The sequence below is a fragment of the Crinia signifera genome, chromosome 8 (genome assembly GCF_055691185.1).
Source record: "Crinia signifera chromosome 8, ASM5569118v1, whole genome shotgun sequence".
Classification (NCBI taxonomy): domain Eukaryota; kingdom Metazoa; phylum Chordata; class Amphibia; order Anura; family Myobatrachidae; genus Crinia; species Crinia signifera.
The window spans coordinates 105043899-105066027 of record NC_139224.1 but is presented as its reverse complement, the minus strand read 5'-3'; the positions used below and the strand labels follow the sequence as shown (position 1 = coordinate 105066027).

At 43.4% G+C, this 22129-nt stretch overlaps 1 protein-coding gene across 2 annotated transcripts in view; it reads right to left on the bottom strand.

Annotated features, from left to right (window-relative positions):
* The window catches only part of COL11A1 (collagen type XI alpha 1 chain), a 211714-nt gene that overhangs the window by 165402 nt on the left and 24183 nt on the right, over positions 1-22129 (bottom strand). For both annotated transcript variants that reach the window (XM_083156920.1, XM_083156921.1), the window contains exons 2-3: positions 12984-13151; positions 3799-4012 (exon numbers count right to left, since the gene is read on the bottom strand). In XM_083156920.1, the coding sequence (XP_083013046.1) occupies positions 3799-4012; positions 12984-13151 (382 nt within the window). The remainder of the gene's footprint in view (positions 1-3798; positions 4013-12983; positions 13152-22129) is intronic.

Here is a 22129-nt window from a genome sequence, read left to right as displayed (position 1 = left end):
GATTGCCGCTTAAAAAAAAAGGGAAAACCCTTGCAAAATCTCTCCCTGTCTGCTTCTCATACCCATTACATTTGACCCCAGTTGTGAGATGATAATCATACCCTACATCACAATGAGGAATATATATGTAAATGACTGTATGCATAACTACCCCAATACTAGGCTAATGGCAATCTAGTAGTGTTAAGGATATACTCATCACATATCTGCTTCAGGCCGCAGTGCCCCTGGGCTTGGGGGGACAGTTGGAAGAGCCTGTGTTCAATGCTACTCTGCTGCATGTGCACAGCATCTATTAGTGCACAGAGAAAACCCAAGGGCTGCCCAGCTGCTCAGGGAGCCCTGGGCCCTCCCTCCAAATTATGAAGCGCTGCACAATCCTATACATGACCTTCCAGTGGCTCCATTCCCTTTTGGGCTGACCATGTCCACTGTGTTGCAGTGTCCTGATTCTAGGAAGATAAAAGTTGGGAAGTATGGTAATCAAGGAAGGCAATCCTCTTCCATGAACCTAAGCAATCTACTCAAAAACTGCAGTCCACAAATTTTTGATTTCGGAACTGCTTAAACTAAAACTGAATTAAGATCCCCACATCTGCACAATTCCTCCAGCAAAACTGAGACATCAGGCCTGGTTTTGCAGTTTATCAAGAGTATAATGCAGCCTCAGTTGTTCTGAGTATTGCTTAGCGATTCACACATTTAGGGCCAGATTCATTTAGCCCCATTCATTTACCATGTACAGAAAGAATGGTAGCCTTGGGTTTTTAATGACAAAAGCTATTCGATCACAACCCTCTTTCCTTGCATGGTAAAATTGCAGGTTCTGGGAGTTCTGGGATAAGTTTTGCATAAATTCCAGGAGTTGTGGGTTAACACGTTCACAGATTTCTCTTGGAACGTCCCTCAGGCAGCCGCAAAGTACAATTATAAATCTAGCTAATGTCAATATGTTTCACAAGCTGTCTTTAATCACTACAAGGCAGATGTCTGATTTGATGGTCAGAACCTTATATTATATATTTTATATCTATATAGGCTTAAAATATAGTACCAATTTTCTGCATGCAACATGCTTATCGTGTATCCTTTTCACTCAATATTGTAGTAGAAAAAGGATAAATAATATGTGATGTAAAATAAGTACAATCCAACAAATAAAATATTCAGAAACAGATAACATTAATGTAAACTTGCTAAGCATGTCTCATCACAAACCAATGCTTACTCTATGGGGAATTCAATCGCTGGCAACAAGTTTGTCCAGTTAAATTCACATGAAACCATTAATACTTTATGGTAGCAGGATGCCACGTAGGATATCCCCATAGGGCAGCAATAATTATTAAGTGAAAGGGTTGCGAATCAGGCTAGATCATGGGTGTGAATCGAGCTGTCATTACTAGCATTTAAATACTGTGGCAATGCCAATTTATCCTCTTTGACAGCAATTGAATTCCCCCTAATACACACAAAGAAAGTCATGTAGACTCAAATGAGTGTGTAGGAGAGCAAAACTTTCTATACAAAGTCAGATAAACCCACATTGCTAAACTGAGCATTAAAATGTTGAAAAGATATTATTACAGGAAGCCTCACTGCCTTTCACATGATCAAAAATAGTGACAAATGATTAACATTTTTTTTCCAATGCACTTATAATTGCAGCATATGCATTCCGTACATTTGCGGGTAGCAGGGCGCTAGTGGGTACTACTTACCCAGGAACATGATACCTAGGTAATTATAATTAGTACCCCGAAAAGTATATCTTTGGCACCATTTTATCATTGATATCTTCAGGAAGATGGCGCTGCCCATTGAAAGCAAAGAGTCTAGCCAGTGTCATCTACCCAAACATCACTGGGAAGATAGCACTGGCGGAGGAGAAGGGACCCGATTCCTGATAAATTAAGGTACAAAGAGGGTGTCCTCCTCTCTGACTCCCCCTGTGGCTGCGCTCGCCACACTTCGGGTTGACGTTGATCGTGGGGTGGCGTTAACAATTGGGGGGGCCATTTCACACTTGAGGGTGCCTATTTGGGCTCTGTGGGCCATTTAACATTGTTCCCTATGTAAAATCGGGTCAATTGGGTCATTTAACATTGTTCCCTATGTGAAATTGCGGTAATCGCATCGGTCGCATCGCATGCGATTTTTTGGTCGCATGCGATGCGACCAACGTGATTTTTTACCTTGCGATGCCCAAGATCAAAATCCTGGGCGCCGTTCTAGGTAAAGAGTATCAAGGTTTTGTTGCGTAGGCTGTACAGTATTAATATCCAAGCTTCCTGGCACAGATATTAAAAGATTTTTTTTTTAAACAAAATAAGGTAACATAAAAAAAAATTATTTTAGCCAAGAACAGAAAGAACGCAATTAACCAATTGATTACAATTCAGGGTTTTAGTCTACTTCTCTTCAGTAATATGTAACATTTAAGTAGGAACAACAATTAAATTAGTATCGCTGGGATGTAGCTACTGGGTCAAGGCCCTGAGCTATTCAATTGCTTTCAATGTAAACCAGCAACTAGTGTATTTCCACTTGTACCCTTCTGAGGGTGTGAGTAATTATCCTTGTCAACTACTGCCTGGGGCTGGTGCAGTGTTACTGCATGTGAAAACAGCATAGCACCAAGCACATAATCTGGTAGATACAGTTTACCGTTACAAAGCCCCTGTAAGGTGCACTTCCTGGGTTAGGTGCTAGCTGTCATCATGTGAATGCACTTATCAAAGGAGCTACATCACCACAATAATAATTGAATTACCCACAATAAGCTGAATTTTATACTGTAGGTAGACAATGAAAACAAATCTGATTGGTTACTGAATGTTAATGTCAATTTGCTGTCTCTTATCTGTTAAACAAACAGTAAACTGCTGAATGCATTTTCAGTTGCTAATGTTTCTAATTCCCTATAGGAAGGAGTTTTGGGTTGCAACAAAGCCAGCATCTGCACAGCAGTAACATGTTCCTTGATATTGCACTAGAACCTGAGACGTTATAAGAGAACAGGAGGCTCATGTGCAGTGTCTATGTGCCACCCCTCTCACCAGCGCCTGCACCAAGTAGGTGCCAAAAGTGTATTGCATATGTGCAGAACCCTTGTGGTGATATCTTTATTGCATATGTGTAGATCTTTGGGATAATGATGCCCATACCATTTATACTGACTACAGTGGTGTTGGAGAAGAGATAAGGTTATCTGCACAGGCGGTGCATTGCTGGACCATAACCTCCAACTGTACCTTTTTGGCAAATACAGTACCGTTACTTTTTATGGCCTATAGCTTTTTTGGGGGGTTTCCAACTGCCCACTGTTAACATAGGAAAGGGGCGCGTGGCCATGACCCTTTTACTCATGACCACGCCCCTTTTCCAAATTTGCACTGGTTTTTGCTCTACAGATGTTGGAGGGTATGTGTAAACCAGGCATGCTGCATCCATTAAAGATCATTTGCATGACAGTGTAGAATATTCGGTACTTATATGTTAGTTGGACGACCACTATATATGCTCATACCCCCACTATCCATGTCTGCGTGGAGTTGACTTTATATAGTGTGTCGAGCGCAGCGAGCCACCGAGGCCAAAGCGTGGCGAGCGCAGCGAGCTCCGCGAGGGGATGCGGAAAACTAAGCAAATAGCTTAGTGGGCGCCCAACTAACATATAAGTACCGAATATTCAGTATACAACTACATTCTTTTACCTAAACACATTATCAAAACCAGCTCTGCAAGTACTGCAGTGATACGCTAACAACCAGTCCAGTGCTTCCTGGTGTTACTCACTTTCCATCTGCAACATTGACAGTGCTGAAAATGGGGTAATCCTCTGGGGCAGGTTTTCCATGCTGATCTTCATAAAGGAATACGGGTGACCTGCCAACCTCCACTCCTAGCTGCTGAACACCTTTCTGATTGTATATTGATAGGATAAACGTCTGCAGGCCCTTCTTGGGCTTAACTGTCAGCAGAATTGAGAAATCCTTGGGGAATACTCGCCCTGAATAAAGAGAGAAAGAGAATCAACAATGAAAGATGGAGACTTTTATTGTAGTTATTCTGTATAGGGAGATTTGATATGGAACAAAAGTATACAGTCCCCAGAACAGTTATTTTCTTGCAGCAACTACAGTATAGGAACCTAATAAGATACACAGAGCACTTATTTTTACTTTGGGTAAAAAAAAAATACCATTTTGCTCAATTTGCAGTCGTGTTTCCCATTGTTTTTAAAGCAAATAAAAATGGGTACCAGTAGCTCAAACACATATTTTATGTGATTGCAATAATTGAGGTGACCACCCTTATCAGTATCAAGTCGTCTAGGTACTCTTGCAAAAGTAAGGGATTTTGTAGGATTATAGGGGGTTATTCCGACCTGCTCGTTGCTCTGCAAAATTGCCCGCCCCCCCGCCATTGTGAAAATAGCAATAGCTGAAAATCCATTGGCAACTCATTCCCCATCTAATGATTTTTCAAGAATGTGGAGTTTGTGCATAACACAGAACCTACACTGCCTGTGCGATAGAAACAGGCTGATCGTGACCAGATCTGACATCACATGCCCTCCCGGAAATGCCTGAGCATGCCTCTGTTTTTTTCTTGCACTCCCAGAAAACGACTAGTTACCACCCCCAAATGCTGACTTCCTGTCAATCAACTTGCGAATGCATGCGATCAGAACCCCATAGCCATGTGTATGATTAATCAATCGTACCAAACAGGTGATAATGATCATAATTTTCATATCAGAATTGAAACACAGTCACATAGTATCCCTGTCACCCTGCATATTTCTCCTTCTAACATGTGCAAGAAGTGGTGTCCGCACAGATAATGGCCCTTATTCTGGTTGGTGCGGTCGAGCCGCATATGCGGCTCCGACCGCACCAGACGAATCCCCGCCCACCCTACGGATCGCCACGGCCGTCCGTACACGGACGGCTGGCGATCCGCATAAAAATGGTGGAGGCTACGCCTCCACCATGGTGGGAGCTGCCCCCTGCATTCGATGGTCGTCGACCATCGAAGGCAGGTCCGCACGCCGCGGCAGCTCCCGCAAGCTGAGACCACACGGACAATCGTCCGTGTGGTAGCTTGTATGGGGGCTGAAAGCTGACATCCGGCGACGTCAGCTTTCCGCCCCCATGAGTTGCGTCATGCCCTCATTAGCATGCGTACGCCCCGCGTTTGCATGGGAACGCCCATGAAACGCGGGGCGTATACATAGGGAAATGAGGGCATGAAGCCCCTCACTCCCCTATACGCCCCCTTTGCGGCGTAGTAACGTTATGTGCGGCGAATTCGCCTGCACATGCGCAGATTGACCTCTGCGCATGTGCAGACGGAAAACATCGGCGGTACGGCCGCACGCGGGCCGTACCGCGCGAATCAGAATAAGGGCCAATGTTTCTCCCCATAATGAGCATTGGTATATGTACCTCCCAGTGAGGCAAGGATAGGCTTCTGTCAGCAGCTTAACTAGAGATGAAGCTCCCCCCTGCCCCCCCCCCAAAAATGTGGCACCCCAAACCCCCACCCCCACACAGAGACAGCGCCGGTACACAATAAACAGTACCTGCGCTGCTTTTATCCATCTGGAAGGAGAGCATCCTGCTCTCTACAACGAGCAGTGAGGAAGGGGGGGCGGTGGCCGGTCACAGCCAAGGGGGATCAGCGGGCAGGGTGGCAGGGGAGCTCTCTGGCTATCTGTGACTGTGTGAGGACACGCAGTGTTAAGTATTATGTCCTAACAAAATTTTCTCATTATGGACATATAGCATTATACATTTGTTCTGTGGATGTGCAGGATGGGTCCTGCGATCCCATTGTAATTTTGCAAATGCCTCTGTCTGATTGACAGGCAGAGTGACGGGCGCAGCCTGCATTTCTGGAGATGGAGGCATGTCAGCCCTGATATCGGGAAGCTGCCAGACCAAGGATTGCGCAACGAGGCCTTGCAAGCTGCCCTAAGGTCATATTTACAAAGGCTAGTCGCCGGGGAGCATCGCAACTGATGGTCACAGTGTTCCTCTAAAACTGTGATCGCATCGCACTTTTCAGTGATCGCCATTGCAGGCAGGGGGTGGTATGCACCTCATCCTGCATTTGCAATGCTATGGATAGCATATGCCAAGCTGCTGCAAGCATAAAGACTCAGGCCCATTGCCTACATTTGAGTCATGATATTGAGGATCCAACCAGTCAGAGCAGTGGTATTCAACAAGTGGCCCTCCAGGTGTGGTGGAACTACACATCTCAGCATGCCCTGCCACATTTCTGATATTAGGGAATGCTAAAACTGTGACTGGGCATGTTGCCATTTGTAGAGCAGCATGTTGACTACATCTGTGCTATTTGTAAACAGTAATTGATTAAATGTTCCACTATGGTTCATTGTCTGAAGTCTCTGGTTTGTAAACGAGTTTGTTTCTAGAGACAATTTGTTTCTCCACCCACTGACTGTAGGATGTACGGAAATACATATTTGTGCATTGGCGTATTAGAGCCTGAAGAACCACACTTGTCATTTACACTTATGGGATTAAACAAGTCAGTGCATTTAACACATTCTGACAGCAGACTATTAACCCTGCATATTTTACAGTGTGTGCTGCTTCATGTCCATTTATCAGGTTTATTGGAAAATAATTCTTTCTGACCATTTAAAATATTTAAATCCTTTCCTTTTCCTAACAACAAGGTGTGATCCCTCTTGCATTGCGCTGGCAAACCTATTGCTTTCACTATGTTTGGAAAATAAGTCAAGTTATTGAAAGGAACTTTTAAGTGATTATATTTCATGTTTAATAATACTTCTATCTATTTTCCTCAGGACTGGGATTCATCCGAAAACATAGTACATATACAGTATGCATTGATTTGCCAAGAGGCCAGTAATGTAAAAGTAGAGCTACTGTATGAATATCCCAGATGCCATTATGTTACTTCTGTGTGTTGTAAAGTAGGAAACAGAAGGGCAGCTGATAGGGCAAGTTCAAGGAACCATGAAAGATTCCAATCCTTAAAGTTTGTGCTGAAAGTGTTCTAAAATTGCAACTCATTTCTTAAATCTATATGTTAGAATACCAGTGGTGATTGATCAGGGGGTACAGACTACTGGGCTGAGTAGTTGAGTTGAGTGCAAGTCAGCCATAATTTATCCTACATTGCATGCACAAAACACATTGCTGTAAATGAGGATGTGTGCATGTTTGCCCCTTATTCAACATTAAGTGTGATGCTCCTTATAGTCTCGACACACTTGTACCAGTCTATACTTGGTGCAGATGATACAGTATGTCTGGGATCAGCTAACTTTGCTTAGCCAGCAGTTCTAATGATACTGTCACTGGACTTTGTGAGAGCGCACTGTTATGGCCCATTGTGACGCAGGTGGAGATCTGCTTGGAATGCATCATTTTCTGAGAATGGAGGACACCACTGCTTCAGCGGTTGCAAAGTTATGCTATTGATGCAGCGTACTGAGACACCCACCAGCTATGGCTCTAATCAACTGCTTGTTGCAAATAATCACACCATTCAGTGGAAACTGGACTGCACCATCAGGCAACTGTCCAACGAACCCAGGGCACCAAAACCAGTGGAATTGCATTTTTCAGTGCAGTCCTTGACACCAGTACACCCCTGTCATGCATAAAAAGAAAGCCAGTCATCTCCCATTAATGGCTATCGATATTTTATGGTTACACGCAGTTCCGGTTTCCTTCCCCAGTAATAACCATCGGATGCATGCTCAGTGCATTTGAGATGCATGGGCACATTTAAAACATCCGACATAAGCGTCCAATGGATCAAATATGCTCACCACTATGCAATACAAAAACACTCAAGATGTACTCCACAAACCAGAGGGATACAGTCAACTCTGCTTCAGGCACTATATGAATAAAGTTGGTAGAAGAAGTTGTTCTGCCCCAGTCTAACATCAACAGGATTAAAATATATTTAACTCTTTCAATACCACCCATAAATCATCCTCCTGCCCCAAGCCCTTGTTGCAGAGACTAAGATAATTAAATACCTCTGTGGAGTCCATGAGCATTTTCAGGATCTTACAAGTCTTGGCTTGTATGTAGGTGTATGAAGTAGACACTTGTAAGGTCTTGCTTATTTATTACAAAGCAAGAGGGATCACAGCCAGAAACACATTTCTATTAGTAGAACAATTCTAAGATGTCCTTACACATCACTGATTTCCAGCTGCAGGAAAAACAGATGTGGTGTGCTTGGCTGATGTGCCCAAGCCTTGTCTCTCATTATCTATGATCTGCAGTGGATCTAAAAGCTGGTCAATCCTTGGGTTTCTTCATGTATGTCATATATTGGCATTTCTAGAGTGTTTAAATGTCAAATAACCATTGCACCCTTCAGTACACACACTCCGTACATTAGACCAGATATTATTATTAGCTTCTAAAATAGAACAAGAAATTATTAACTGGAATAGAAAGAAATTTGAATGCTAATATTCCCTCAATAATGTACAGTTCATGCAGTTCACTAAGATTGTGAAGTAACAGCAGTGGTGTCGTAGGTTATATAATAATTACTTTACACTACGTAGATGATTCTAAAAAGCTGTGACTGACTGTAACCTAGGATCCGGTCAGCGTACTGAATTTGGGATGCCAGCAGCCGGAATACCAATGCTGGAATTCCAACACTGGTCATAAGACCTGTTTAGGAAGTATAGGGGAGGTTAGGTTTAGGGTGCGAGGGGGAAAGATTAGGATTAGGCTGCAGGGGAAGGGGGTTAGGCGCTAAGAAGGAAGCTTAGGGTTTGGCAGTAAGGGAGTATTTTTAGGGATTTATTTGATATGTACAGTGGTGCACTACCCGGGCAGCCCTCACCAGGGGGTCAACCTCAAAACAGGTGACACCACAGTGCTCCCCCCCCCCCCCCCCACAGCTGTAACCAGCACCAGGCTGAAAGAGCCGGGGCCGGTAATTAAAAATCAGGGAACCCGACAAATAGGGGTTCCCCGATTTTTAACAAATCATTTTGTCCCCCGTATTTTGGGAACCAGCCCCGGCCCTTGAGCCTGGGGCTGGTTTTAAAAAATCAGCGAAGCCCTATTTGTCGGGTTTCCTGATTTTTTAATGCCAGCCCCGGCTCTTTCAGCCTGGTGCTGGTTACGGCAGTGGGGGGGACCCCACGCCGATTTTTTTTTTAACTAAATACTGTTTCAGAGGCTTTCCCACTGCCTCAAAAACGGTATTTAACCATGTAGGACTCTTTTAAAACGGGTTGAAATACCGGTTATCTTTAACCGGTATTTCAACTCTGGCACTTTCCCACTGCAGCCTTAAACGGTAAATTGCGCTGAAAAATCTGCAATTTACCGTTTTAGACCTGCAGTGGGAAAGGGGCATTAGTCACTGAAGCTCTATCCCTATATCCTATATCTTTTCGTTTACACCAGTCACCAAGGTGTTTATTCTTAGAGGATAGCTGACACCTCATAAATAAGGGAATACCTGCACTTTATTGTCACCCTTTATACTACATCTCACCTAAGGGGTGATTACCAGTTTAGGACACAAAATGGCGACTTACATCTTTTTTCAATGTATATATGTATGTATGTATATAATGTAAAACCAGGGCCCCAGGCGGGGAGGGAGTGCCAGTTGATGCGGCGCAGGGGGGTGGGGGTTATGCAGAGAGGGCTACTGAGTCACTCCCGGGGGGTGGGGGGGGGCTGCTCCCAACTGCTGCCCTCAAGTGGCTGGAACCCCAGGCAAACTGTATTTTTGCTATACTGGAATATTCATAACCGAAGCAAGAATTATCCTCACTGACCCCATTGTTGTATTTTAGTGTAGGCTACAGTGACCTCACTAGAACATAACTAAGAAGAGTGTGCTCATATTTCAATTGAAGATCTGACATATGTCTGATTTGTGTCTCAAATCCCACAAGGAAACCACATGTGGCTTCTTTTGTTTCATGGTTTATTTATTTCTCCCTAAAACGACATTCTTGTACAAACATTTACTTGTCAGTGATATGTCAGAGCTTGCTGTAACAAGAAGGAGGATAGGAAAACATTTAGAAGTAAAAATGTCTCATTTGATGTGACAGTGAAATTAATCTTGTTTTACATAATAATTCCTTCCCTTACTCCCTACAAGGGCACCTAACCCTTGAGTTTCCGCCATCCTGCTACTAATTTAATGGGGCTAATTCAGGTCCTGCATTTGAGCCTGATTCATACCCATATGCTAGGCTGCCAATTTGCAGTACCAGCGATTATCAAATGTCTGCGCATGTACACAGATCATAGTGCACATACATGCACAGGACATCATGCAATGAAAGCCAGCAATGGCTTTACATCACTGGCCGTTTCCACCCTGATAGACAGGCAACCGGTATTTAGGGGAGGCACCTGGCTGTTTCTTGAAAGTGGCAGGAGAAAACACAGGCGGACCCAGGCTTTGGAAGAGAGGACTTCTGATATCAGCTCTGGACACAAGGAAGGAAGGGGGGGGGTGACTTTCGATGGTGCCGTGGTTGCAAATGGATCTGCAATGCTATTTGCAGCTGTGCACAGGGGTGAGGTTTCCCTCTGGAAGGGACGGCTAACTGATTGCTCGGCTACTACATTTTGTAGCCCAGTGATCAGGACAGAATGACCCCTTATGCCCGATGTTTGGGTTCTGCATTGATGGCATTCAGCCATTAACCTTCAAGCTGACGTATATTATATAGTATGGGTTAACGTTGATCACTGATTATATTTATTAGAATGTTTGGCAAAATTAATTACTGAATGGTAATTTTTTGGTTTTTCATGGTTAAACTGATTGCAACCTGAGTTGTCCAGTTTACAATGACATCATTCCTTGAGTGTGTAACAAATTATTGGTACACCTTTTTTAACTAACTATTGTTTATCACTTCTTAAACATATATTTGTATATAATAGTAATTTCAGAACAATTACAAAGATATGCCACTGATTGAACAAAACAAGCATAACTCTGTATGATTAGATGCTACATGGACACCATTTGTATTCATTGTCAGGACATAACTGGGCATCTGCGAACATTTCACCATTTGGCCACACAAGCAGATAAAGGTGACAGTACATATACAGCATTTTAGCAATAAAATTAGCACCCTTGACCTCCCGTTTAAGGACCTACATATGGTTTGATAATTGGGATAAGGGTTTAGTGTTCTTTGTAACATAGAAATAAAAAAAAGGCAGCTACAGTACTTTGCTGCATTCAGGCTTTTTCCCAGCTAATTACTCCATCTTAAAAAAAATACAGACTTGTCCTTTAACAGCATTGCCGCTATGTGTATGCACAGGCACACACATTGTTACGCTCTATGACCTGCCGGGCTGGGAGTAGTTGTAATTGCAGGTCTGCACTGCTAAGTGAATGGGAAGTGGGAGTATGCCTATGCATGACGTGCCGCGATATGCAGGCTGCGATGTGTACGCATTGCAGCAACAATGGGAAAGAACACTTCTGTAAACACCATCTATTTAACAAAATTTAACTTTTTCAGGGAAGTAGTTATGTCCCAACCTTCAGTACTGGAACAAGAACCAGGGAACCAAGTAAACTAGGCTCTCTATACAATTGTGAATAAAGGAAAATCAACTTATTTTCTATAATATTCGGTACTTGTTTCCTAGCACGGCCACAATCGTGTGGATCGTGTACCTTTAAGTTAAGGTACATGATCCACACGATGGACCCGATTTCCTTTGAAATCAGGTCCATTTTGCCGGCAAGGGTACAAAATCGGGGGCATCGCGTCGGTCGGGACCATTAACATTGGTCCCGACGCGACCGACGCGATGCCCCCGATTTTGCCATAGGCTTCAATGTTAAACTATTTTTTAACATTGAAATCGGGAGGATCGCGTCGGTCTTGTGCCATTATAATGGCACAAGATGAGATGGACTTGATTAACCATCTCACCTTTAAAAAAATGTGAAAAATGTGAAATGGGCCAATATGACTTCACAGGTATACGCGTCCCCTCGCGGGGCTCGCTGCGCTCGCCACGCTTCGGGCTCGCCACGCTATTCTATTCTCAACTCCACGCCGACGTGGATAGTAGGGGAATGAAAAGGTCGGAGGACGCGCACCGCCGCCCCTTGCGGGCTCGCTGCGCTCGCCACGCTTCGGGTTGGCGTCTATCGTGGGGTGGGGTTTACGTCGTTAAATTTGGGGGTCTAGGGAATATTTTACATTGAATCCAATGTAAAATCGGGTCCCAGGGACCCGATTTACATTTCATTCAATCAAAAAATCGGGTCGGTTGCGTCGATCGCATCGCATGCGACCAAATCGCATGCGATGCGATCGACCCGATTTTTCCGACACGACCACCCCGATGTAAATCGGTGTGGCCGTGCTAGGAAACAAGTACCTAATATTCATACTCACATGCAACAAATGAAAGGGACTTTTTTAAGTCCCGTACTTAGGGGCCAATTCAGGCCTGTTCGCTCAGGTCAAAATTTGTCGAGACAGGCCCGGGACGCTCGCTGCCTGAGTGACAGGCAGGAGACGGTCGCTAGGGTGCCTCCCCGGAGTTTCATGGGCATGCCCACAAAAACGGTGGGCGTGCCCATAGAAATGCTGGGCGGGCCCCTGTGAATGCAGGCCCTTGCTTCCTATTATCTGGGAACAGCGAAAAAATCATTTGATCGTGAGAAATCATCAAATGCTTTTTCAACTGTGCGAGGGCATGTTAGCGGATGTGTAAGCATACACATCCGCTTGCTGGGTCCTAAGTGAATTCGGTGGAGCGGTGTTAACCTGCTCGCTAGACAGCAAATATATGCAGCCTAGCAAGCAGGTTTGAATTACCCCTTTAGAGTATGTACTTTTTTTTTTAACTGTCAAGTGACACAATTATCCCTCAGTTACTACTGCTAACATTAGGCAAAGAAGGTGTATCTTCCAACCTTACCTGAAAATAATTGGTTCATGGGGGCACTAAGCTGGGCATGTTTCTGAACTCTGTATGCTGTGTCTGATCCTTTGGATGACTTCCTGTTTGTGCAAAATCCTGCTGTTCTTGTCACACCTTCTGGTGTACTGTGAAATTCTAATGCTCTGAGTACATCGACTGGTCCAGCTAAAAAACATATAAGCAAATGAGAAACAGTTAGGTGAGGGCAATACTCATTTCTTTCTATATAGAACACCATTATTTTATGTGAATTACTTTTTAAGTACAACAATAACATCATACATTCTTTTAGAAGACACCAAAGCACCACAGTTCTAATTTACCTTTCACTGTCCAATTATGTAATCCTAATGGGCTTCTCAAGCATGATTAACACTCAATGAAATTGGGAACATCGCCATAATGATGTTGGGAAAGTAGCCAATTGTATCACTGCACTGTAAATTATTAGGTATTTAAGGAATTATATAAATGAGTAATATATACATTTTCACATAAAAGTGGGTCATTTTAAGTTGAGATTCTAGTAAGCTGTATGACAAATACCGATCTGTCTACAACTGAATTATTACAAGATGTCTAACACTTAAGGTTATAACAGCTACAGTATCCCAGCTATACCCAGTGTGGGTGATTGTCTGGTCTTAGAATCAGATTTTGTAAAGCGCACAGTACACAACAAGAGTCCTAACATCAAACTACTGTATACCAGGAACGAAGGTACAGTATCAGTTATTATTTGGCATTGTGACTGTGACCTCTTATGCATGGGTTCTGGCAACCTGTTTCTAAGGATGGAGATGCATCAATCCTTTGAGAGAGATAAAATGAAGAAGCTGCCTAAAGTCACCTTCTAAAGCCCCAGACATACTAGCCAATCCCCGGCCACCAATGCTGATATTGGCAGGGCGCCAGCATCGACAAGTGCATTCAATCTGTGACAATATTTCCCGAAAGTGGAAATATCGGCACTTACCTATTCAATACTGTCATTAATGACAGCATTGAAGGCTGTCCGATCCAACTTTTTAAAAGTCGGATCTGTTTTATCAGAAACGGTCGCAGATTGTGGAATTCACAGCCTTTTTTTTTACACTCCGCAGCCGTTTCCATGGAACCACGGACTTTACGACACTTGACAGAAAGAACATTGAATGTTCCAACAGTCGGCATCCCGGATTGAATACCCCCCATAATAGCTTAAGGCAGTGGTTACCAAACGTTTTCAAATCATTGCACCCTAGAGCATCAAAGTTGTTTTCAAGGCACCCCATGGCCAAAAGTTTCTTATTGAGAAATTGAAAAAAAAAAAATGTAGTAATATGTTATACTTAGGTTTAATTGTGTTCTGAGTTACAAGATTTGCTTCTGTTTGTCCACATAGTTTATGATTGTCAGATACTATCGCTGATTTTTCCAATTGCTTTGACCATAAATATTTTGAATTAGTCTTGGACCTCTAACCTGAGGCACCCCTGCAAGATCCCCAAGGTACCCCAGGGTGCCACAGCACACAGTTTGTGAACCCCTGGCTTAAGGCACTAAACAATTCCACATCTATGTGTAGCGACAGCAAAGGACTAGAACAGCGGTTCTCAAACTGTGGGTCCTGACCCCAAAGTGGGTCCCAACCTTCTCAGCATGGGGTCACGACTCCATGTTGCTGACCATCAGGATGACTTTTCTAATCTCAGTCAGTGATTCAAGGAGTCTGAAAAATCAGTTGAATGTCTGTTACTTCAGACTCCTTCCATCATTCTGTGCCTCCACAATGCTGCCATGTATGTGCTGTCTGCTGACTACACATGTGATGTACTGACCTTCTGCAGTAACTTGATGGGGACCTGTAATTATTTTTATTGCCTCATATGGTCCAAGAGCAAAATAGTTTGAGAACCACTGGACTAGAGGAAATAGAGGTAAAAAAGACTTGTCATCGTGGGCATTTTAGAAAATAATGTCAGAATTTTGACATACTGTAATAAACAGATTAAAGAGAATGCTATTTTTGGCTTTCACATAAGCAGATGCTACAGCACATATACAGTGAATACGTCCTTAATGTATGATTACAATATCTAAGTATCAGTGATAACAAATAATGTTATTTCTTTACTGAAGTCGATACCAGTTCAGTGTATCAAAAATACTAAGAATTACTAGTTAAAGTCCAGCCCAGTTCTGCTAGATCAGACTTTCACCAGCCTTCATTCTTTCAGGTGCCCCCATATGGGGGAGATGAACCAAACCTTCAAGTGAAATAAAGTGGAGAATTTTGCCATACTGTAGCTACCAATCGTCTTTTTTCATTTATCTAACTCAGGGGTAGATTTATTAACTAACGATCAGGGGAATATGCACTATCCCCGTGCCTTGAGGCAGGGGATAGCGCTTCCCCTGATCTATCACACCTGCTGGCCGGGTACTTTATCGGCAGCGGTGTGGGGCAGGAGGCATAGTGCAGCTACGATATTTCGTGCTGCGCCCCTGCCTCCTGCCTGATTTATGAACGGTCAGCATCTTTGACCGTTCCGCCGCCTGCAGCTATCAACTTCGCTGTCCCTGCTGCTGGCTCTGAGCTGCGCTGGGATCTTGCGTGAGTAGCGAGATCCCGCGCATGCGCAGTCCAGCCGGCTGGGGGGAAGGAGACAGCGCGTCAGTGTTAACTGACACACTGTCAGCTGGAGGGGACATCGCCGGAGGGGGGAGTTAGCGCACCCCCGCTTCGGCGGCAAGAGCTTAGTAGATCTTGTCGGTGTCCCCTCCTGCTTCGCCTCGCTAATGAGGCGAAGCAGGAACTGTTATAGCGCCGCTCTTAGCGCCGCTATAATAAATCTACCCCTCAGGGAGGTATATCTTGTAAAGAAATAAAGTGGAGAGAGATAATTGACCAATCAATCAGCTTCTGTTGTTTTACAGGCAGTGACAGGAGCTGATTGGTTGATACGTTTATCTCTTTCCAAGCTCCAAGCTTTGATAATTCTAGTGCACTGTAAAAATAACATGGCTGTATATCTCTGCACATTGATTAATCTAGTCCACAGCCTGTACAATAACAGAAGCTGATTTGTATCTATGATCAACTTCTCCACTTTAACTCTCTCTAAAGCTGGCCATACACTTATACGTCGTGGACCCTTTTCACGCGATTTTGAGGGATCAAACTGAGAAATCGAGTGAAAAGTGACAAAGGGTATGTTTTGTATCCGATTCTGATCTGATGCGTGGCCCTGTGCGCATAGGATCAGATTGGAGCCGGAGTTCGTAAGTGCTGCACTAAGCCTTTGTCAGATTCCAGAGCACTTGTTGGGATAACATATGATACATTGTAAGCAAAAGGACCGCATACAGCTGTCCTTCTGGCTGTCCCTCTTTGGCTTCCCAGACAGCATAGCTTCTGGGTGGTTCAAGAGGGGAGAAGTCACACAAGTGAATGGAGGCCTAAAAGTTTGATATGTATCCACCATATATTTAATATACTATCCTGCCCTTATACTACGCCCTCTGTGTGTACTTTTAGCTAAAACAAATAAGAAAGTGCTAGCAATCAATGTTATCGGGCCTACACACATGCCGATATTAAGGCATTTTCTAAGGGACTTTGCTTAGTTTGGCAAAGTCGCTTAGCAAATGCCCCTACATCGGTGTGTGTGTAGGGGCTATAGCGACAGCAATGCGCATCCCCGCGGGCCGATAGCCGAGATTGATAAGCAGTGTCCATCAATCTCGGCATCACCAGTGTTCTCTCACCGGAGAACACTGGCGCTGTCAGCTCGCTCAGCACACCGAGCTGACAGCTCGCTCTGTGTGTGGGCTGTCAGCTCTCTGAGCTGAGCGATAGCGGCGCAGCGGTGCCCTACCTAGCATAGCTAGGTCACCCTATACACATCACTATGGGGGTTATTCTAGTTCAGTCTTTCTGACAAATTCCTTCTTAGATGGACAAAACCATGTGCACTGCAGGGGGGCAGATATAACATGTGCAGATATAATTAGATTTGGGTGGGGTTTTACTTCAAAGTGAGATCTATATTGCAGTGTAAAAATAAAGCAGTCAATATTTACCCTGCACAGAATCAAAATAACTCACCCAAATCTAATTCTCTCTGCACATTTTACATTTGCCCCCCTGCAGTGCACATGGTTTTGTCCATCTAAGAAGGATTTTGTCAGAAAGACTGAACTAGAATAAGGCCCCATGTGTGTAGGGCCCATAAGTTCATCAAATAAACGTTTTCAATTAAAACCAATTCCAGTACCATGCCCACTCCTATACCACAAGCTTCTATCCACGCTGCCCTATCAATCCGGACTATTGTCTACCTTTGTGTCATTTTTTAAACTCCTTTGTCAACCTCATCTGTACCTGTTCTTTTTTATGTACATCTATATTTTATATGATATATAACTCCAGGAATGAGGAGTTTTGTGGTAGCTTAAAAACAAATAATGATGATAATAATGATGATGATCAGACAGGACAGTCAGTTTATTTTACATAAAGTCATTTCACTGCATTGTAATAAATAATACAACATTTATGTATTCCAAGTATACGAAGCACTGTTTCAGGAAAATCATTTGGATTCATAAAACAAGCAATTTCCAACAGATAAAGAAGAAAACTACATTTGTGCTTACAATAATCTAGTGTACAGAAGCTCGAGGTTTCAGGGTGCTCATTTTCAATTATGTGGTTCAAGGAATCCAAATGGGCTGTTACTTTATATCAGGAGATAGATAAGTAAACTATTTCTATGGGGGTAGAGATACTAAAACTTCTCAAAATAAAATGTGGTACTATTGCACGTGGCATAATGGCAACCAAGGTCGGACTAGCCACCTGGCACGTCTGATAAATGAAAGGGAAGCTGATGGCCAGGTGGGCCGGTCTGTGCACAGAGAGAGCTGGGACCCCCTCGTCTGATGTGTGTGTGTTGAAGATAGATGAATTCAGAAATAGTGACTTCCTTAAATTAGAGGACTACAGGTAAATTCGAGGTTATGGCAAAACTACTTAAAGGTGTTTTGATTCAGAGTCTAAAATTTGTTTTTGAATTTCTAGAAAATTGATACAAACAGCTAAAATCATGTCATATTTTTGTTCCTACAGCATCGTTAACATCAATGATATTCATTCCTAGCACTTTCCTGTCAATTTCGATCACACTTTCCTGTTTGACATGGCACCTAAATCAGAATGGATTTTAAAACCGAGTTCCGAAATGAGGGAAGCTTTGGATTCTGACTCGGTTTGATTCGGATCCCCAAAATTTGGGTGAGTTGGGATTTCTAGAACGGCAAATCTCTACTGTAAATATGATTTGCAAAGAATTCAGAAACATTTTATCTTTATATTCATGCAACATATTTGTTAAGTTACTACATTTTTATGTAACTCCATTTAGATAATATATGACTGCCTCTGTAGGATTATCCTTTAAACTTTTTGGGTTTGTCATTGCCCCATGTGTTCGGTACACTACCCATTGACCAAATACACACAGAAGTCTTGCTACAGTAATGCAGTCTAGCACTATACGGTGGTAGTATGATTCTGTAGCTCAATAGCAGATTTCAGAAAAGGTTAGTGAAGTAATACATTTATAAGTGATGTATGGGCATAAACACATTCATCAGATTGATAACTAACAAACTAATATTTTCAAAACAAATGATTAGCAGGGCCGTAAGTTCAGTAGGATTGGTGCGGATGGTGCTTTTCACACAGAACATTTGTATTCCGTACAACCCATAGTAATATATAATGACAGTGGTGCACCCAGCAGAGAAGGAGCTGAATGCACAGCTATCATTACACATTACAGATGTGCTCCACCCCCTCCTATTTATTCTGTCCCCTGCTGTCTTCAGGATCCTGCTGCTACTACTGATGCTACTGTTGCCAAGAATACAGAATACAGACCATAAACACAGTACTACAGTGCAGCCACCGACGGACAAGACCTGTCTGCATATCCTGCACAAATTATGGTGTCCATACATGGTGCATTTTGACCGTGCGATGCGTGCTCCCGTGCACATCATATCTCATAGCACAAAAAGTATGTGCAGCCTGTACTTTTTGTACCAGTGCACAAAAAGCACACTGCTGTAGCACATCACATGGTTTTTGTACTAGATGCAATGCTATCTAGTACAAAAAGTACAGAGCACATCGCTCCGTGTATGGGCACTTTTATTGCTGTTGCAGGAGAAAATGGCGACCATCTTGGATTCAGAAAATACAGTGTACACAACCTCACTGGCTGCAGTTAAATGACTCTTATATGGTGTCTACCACCTCCAGTTTCTAAGTCCCCAGCTGGCTGTACCCCCCGCTCACCCTCTCAGTGCTGATGGCAGGGCCATAACTAGGGTAGTGTGACTGGTGCACTCGCATATAGAAGTAGGAATATGATGATGATGATGCACAGCCGCTCAAGGGGGGTGAGGATAATGAGGAAGAAGTGGAATTAGAAGGAATGAAGATAAGGAGGATGGAGGAGGAGATGGAAAGGCTCTTCTGTGGTGAAGAAGAGGCTCTGCTGTGTCGTGTAACATATTTAAGGGATACTGCTGTGTGGTGTTATGTGTTTAAGGGATAGTAATGTGTGTTGTAACATGTATAAAGGATACTATTTTGTGGTGTAATGTGTATAAAGGATACTACTGTGGTTCAATGTGTTTATGACATAGTATTGTGTGGTGTAACGGAATACCAGACACTACTGTGTGGTGTAATGTGAATTGATACTGTTGCGTGACCATGCCTCTTCCCCCTGATTCCATCCCCTATATTTTTGGGCAGGGCACCAACTCTAATTTTATTACCGTGAACCAAGAAATCTAGTTGCCGCTCTGTTGCTTAGTTTAGCAATAATTCTGATTTGTTTTAGCATGCATGCATGTTTTCAGTTATCATGTGTGAGCTTTCTTTGAATTTAGAAAAAAGCCTCAAGACATAAAACACAAATTAATGAAATATGTAGCGGACTTGCAACATATATAAATATAAATATGAAAAGATCCAAAGTTGTTAGAAAGGAAGATATTTTTTATATTGCATTCCTATTTACCTTAAAACTAAAGGGAAAGTTATTATTCCTCTGGAGGCTGGTCTGGCCATATGGCCCTTCTGACAAATTCCAGAAGGGCCCATAGCCTGATGGAGGGTCCAGTCCAGAAGTGTGGCTGAACAGCTTTGCATGACTGCACTTCACTGAGATAGACATGGGCTGGCCGATCAGCTCTGCCTCCCGATGCTCTGATCGACCATGAAATGTGACCATGCCCACTGCCGCAAGTGTGCGCACCACAGGTATGCAATCCGAATGGATGATGTACATAAACATCCATTCGCAGCCTGCGGGAACACCCACATCACTCGATGGTCACCGTCCATCGAATTATGTGGAACGGGCACGCAGATCTAAGGTTGCACAGAGCAATCTTAGATCTGCGTGCACATTCTGAGGGAAGTGGTCAGGCAGCTGACATCCGGTGATGTCAGCTGTCCACCCCCCACACGCATCATCTGCCCATTAGCATGAGATCGCCCAGTGTTCTTATGGGAATGCCCAAGAAACACTGGGCGTTCCATATGCTAATAGGTCGCCTCGCTGCCCCCACCCACAAGGTTTTGTGCGTGCACCCGGCGAGCATTCTGTTCTGTTGTGCAAAGAGAACACATCGGCCTCGTACAAAGGAACCTGAATAAGTACATGCTCTGCTAAGCAGTGAGAGTGAGCCTCTCTATTCCCCCCTTACTGTGGGACACTGCAGCACTTGGGTGGAATGACAAGACAGTGTAAAAAAATTGCATAGTGTGCCCCTACAGTAGCTTATGGGCAGAGGAAACTTTTATTGCAAAGAGAGGCGAAGTGGATATTTCTATTAAATACATTGAGTCCACATGGGCTCAATGAGAATATGGGACCTAGCTGTTTCTTGTAGTTACGTTTGTATGCAATGTATGTATTATACTCTTGCCAGTTCTCTATATGCTATGTTCATATGTTTGCCAATACTTATCATGGTGGTGAAGGGAGCACTGCAGTGACAACTTCCGGGTGCAACCACGGACGTGGTCAGGCGGCGCCCGGGGAGGACGTGCGGGTGATGGCGGGCACTTGAATAAATTGGTGAGTAAATGTTATACATGTTGTTGCCCTGATGAAAAATGTGAAATACATTTGAAACGTTGGCGTCTTGATGCTGTGTTCTTGCCTGATTTCTGAGCTGAGTGCCGCTTTTTGGAATATATATTCGGCGGGTGTATGCTGTTGCAGTGCACGCTGTTTTGAGGGCACCGGCTACTGTTATCTCTAATATGCAGTGAGTGCCAGAGTCATCGAGAAATATATATATATATATATATATATATATATATATATATATATATACACAGTATATAGCCCCTTTACTTTATGGATGACTTGGCAGCTATAAATCTGCTTTGGCCCTTAAAAAATCACAGGGGATTTACTTCACAGGTCCAGGGGGCATTTCAGTGCTTTTTAAAAGGATTAGAGAGAGCTTTAAGGAAGGGAAATGAGATTAGCTGTTATAAGACAGCCGTTCAAAAAATATCAGGAAAAAGGTTTAGCCACAACAAAGTAACCTGTCATATACAGTACAACCATATAACATATGATACGTCCATTGTAGTGTCTGACTACACAGGCCAGATACTATACTGTTCAATCACTTACATAAAGACAGCTAAGTTTGTATATCAGATAACTTCATCTTCATGGACAAATTACTATTAGAAAAATGAAGAGTCTATGAAGAGTCTATGACATCAGAGAAAATGGAGAACACAGAAAAAGGATTACTTATAGCACCTAGAATCTAGATGAGTGGTGCAAACTATGTCCATAGCACACCAGCATTTACGGGTATACGGTTGTATTATCGACGACACTTAGGTCGACAGTCATTAGGTCGACACTGTTGGGTCGACGTGCAACTAGGTCGACATGGTTGAAGGTCGACAGGTGTCTAGGTCGACATGGGACAAGGTCGACATCGGTTTAGGTCAACATGGGTTAGGGTCGATATGGGCCGCGAGGTCGACATGGTTTTTTTCACTGTTTTTTGAGCCGACATATGCTGACGGTATTTCATGCCCTACCATC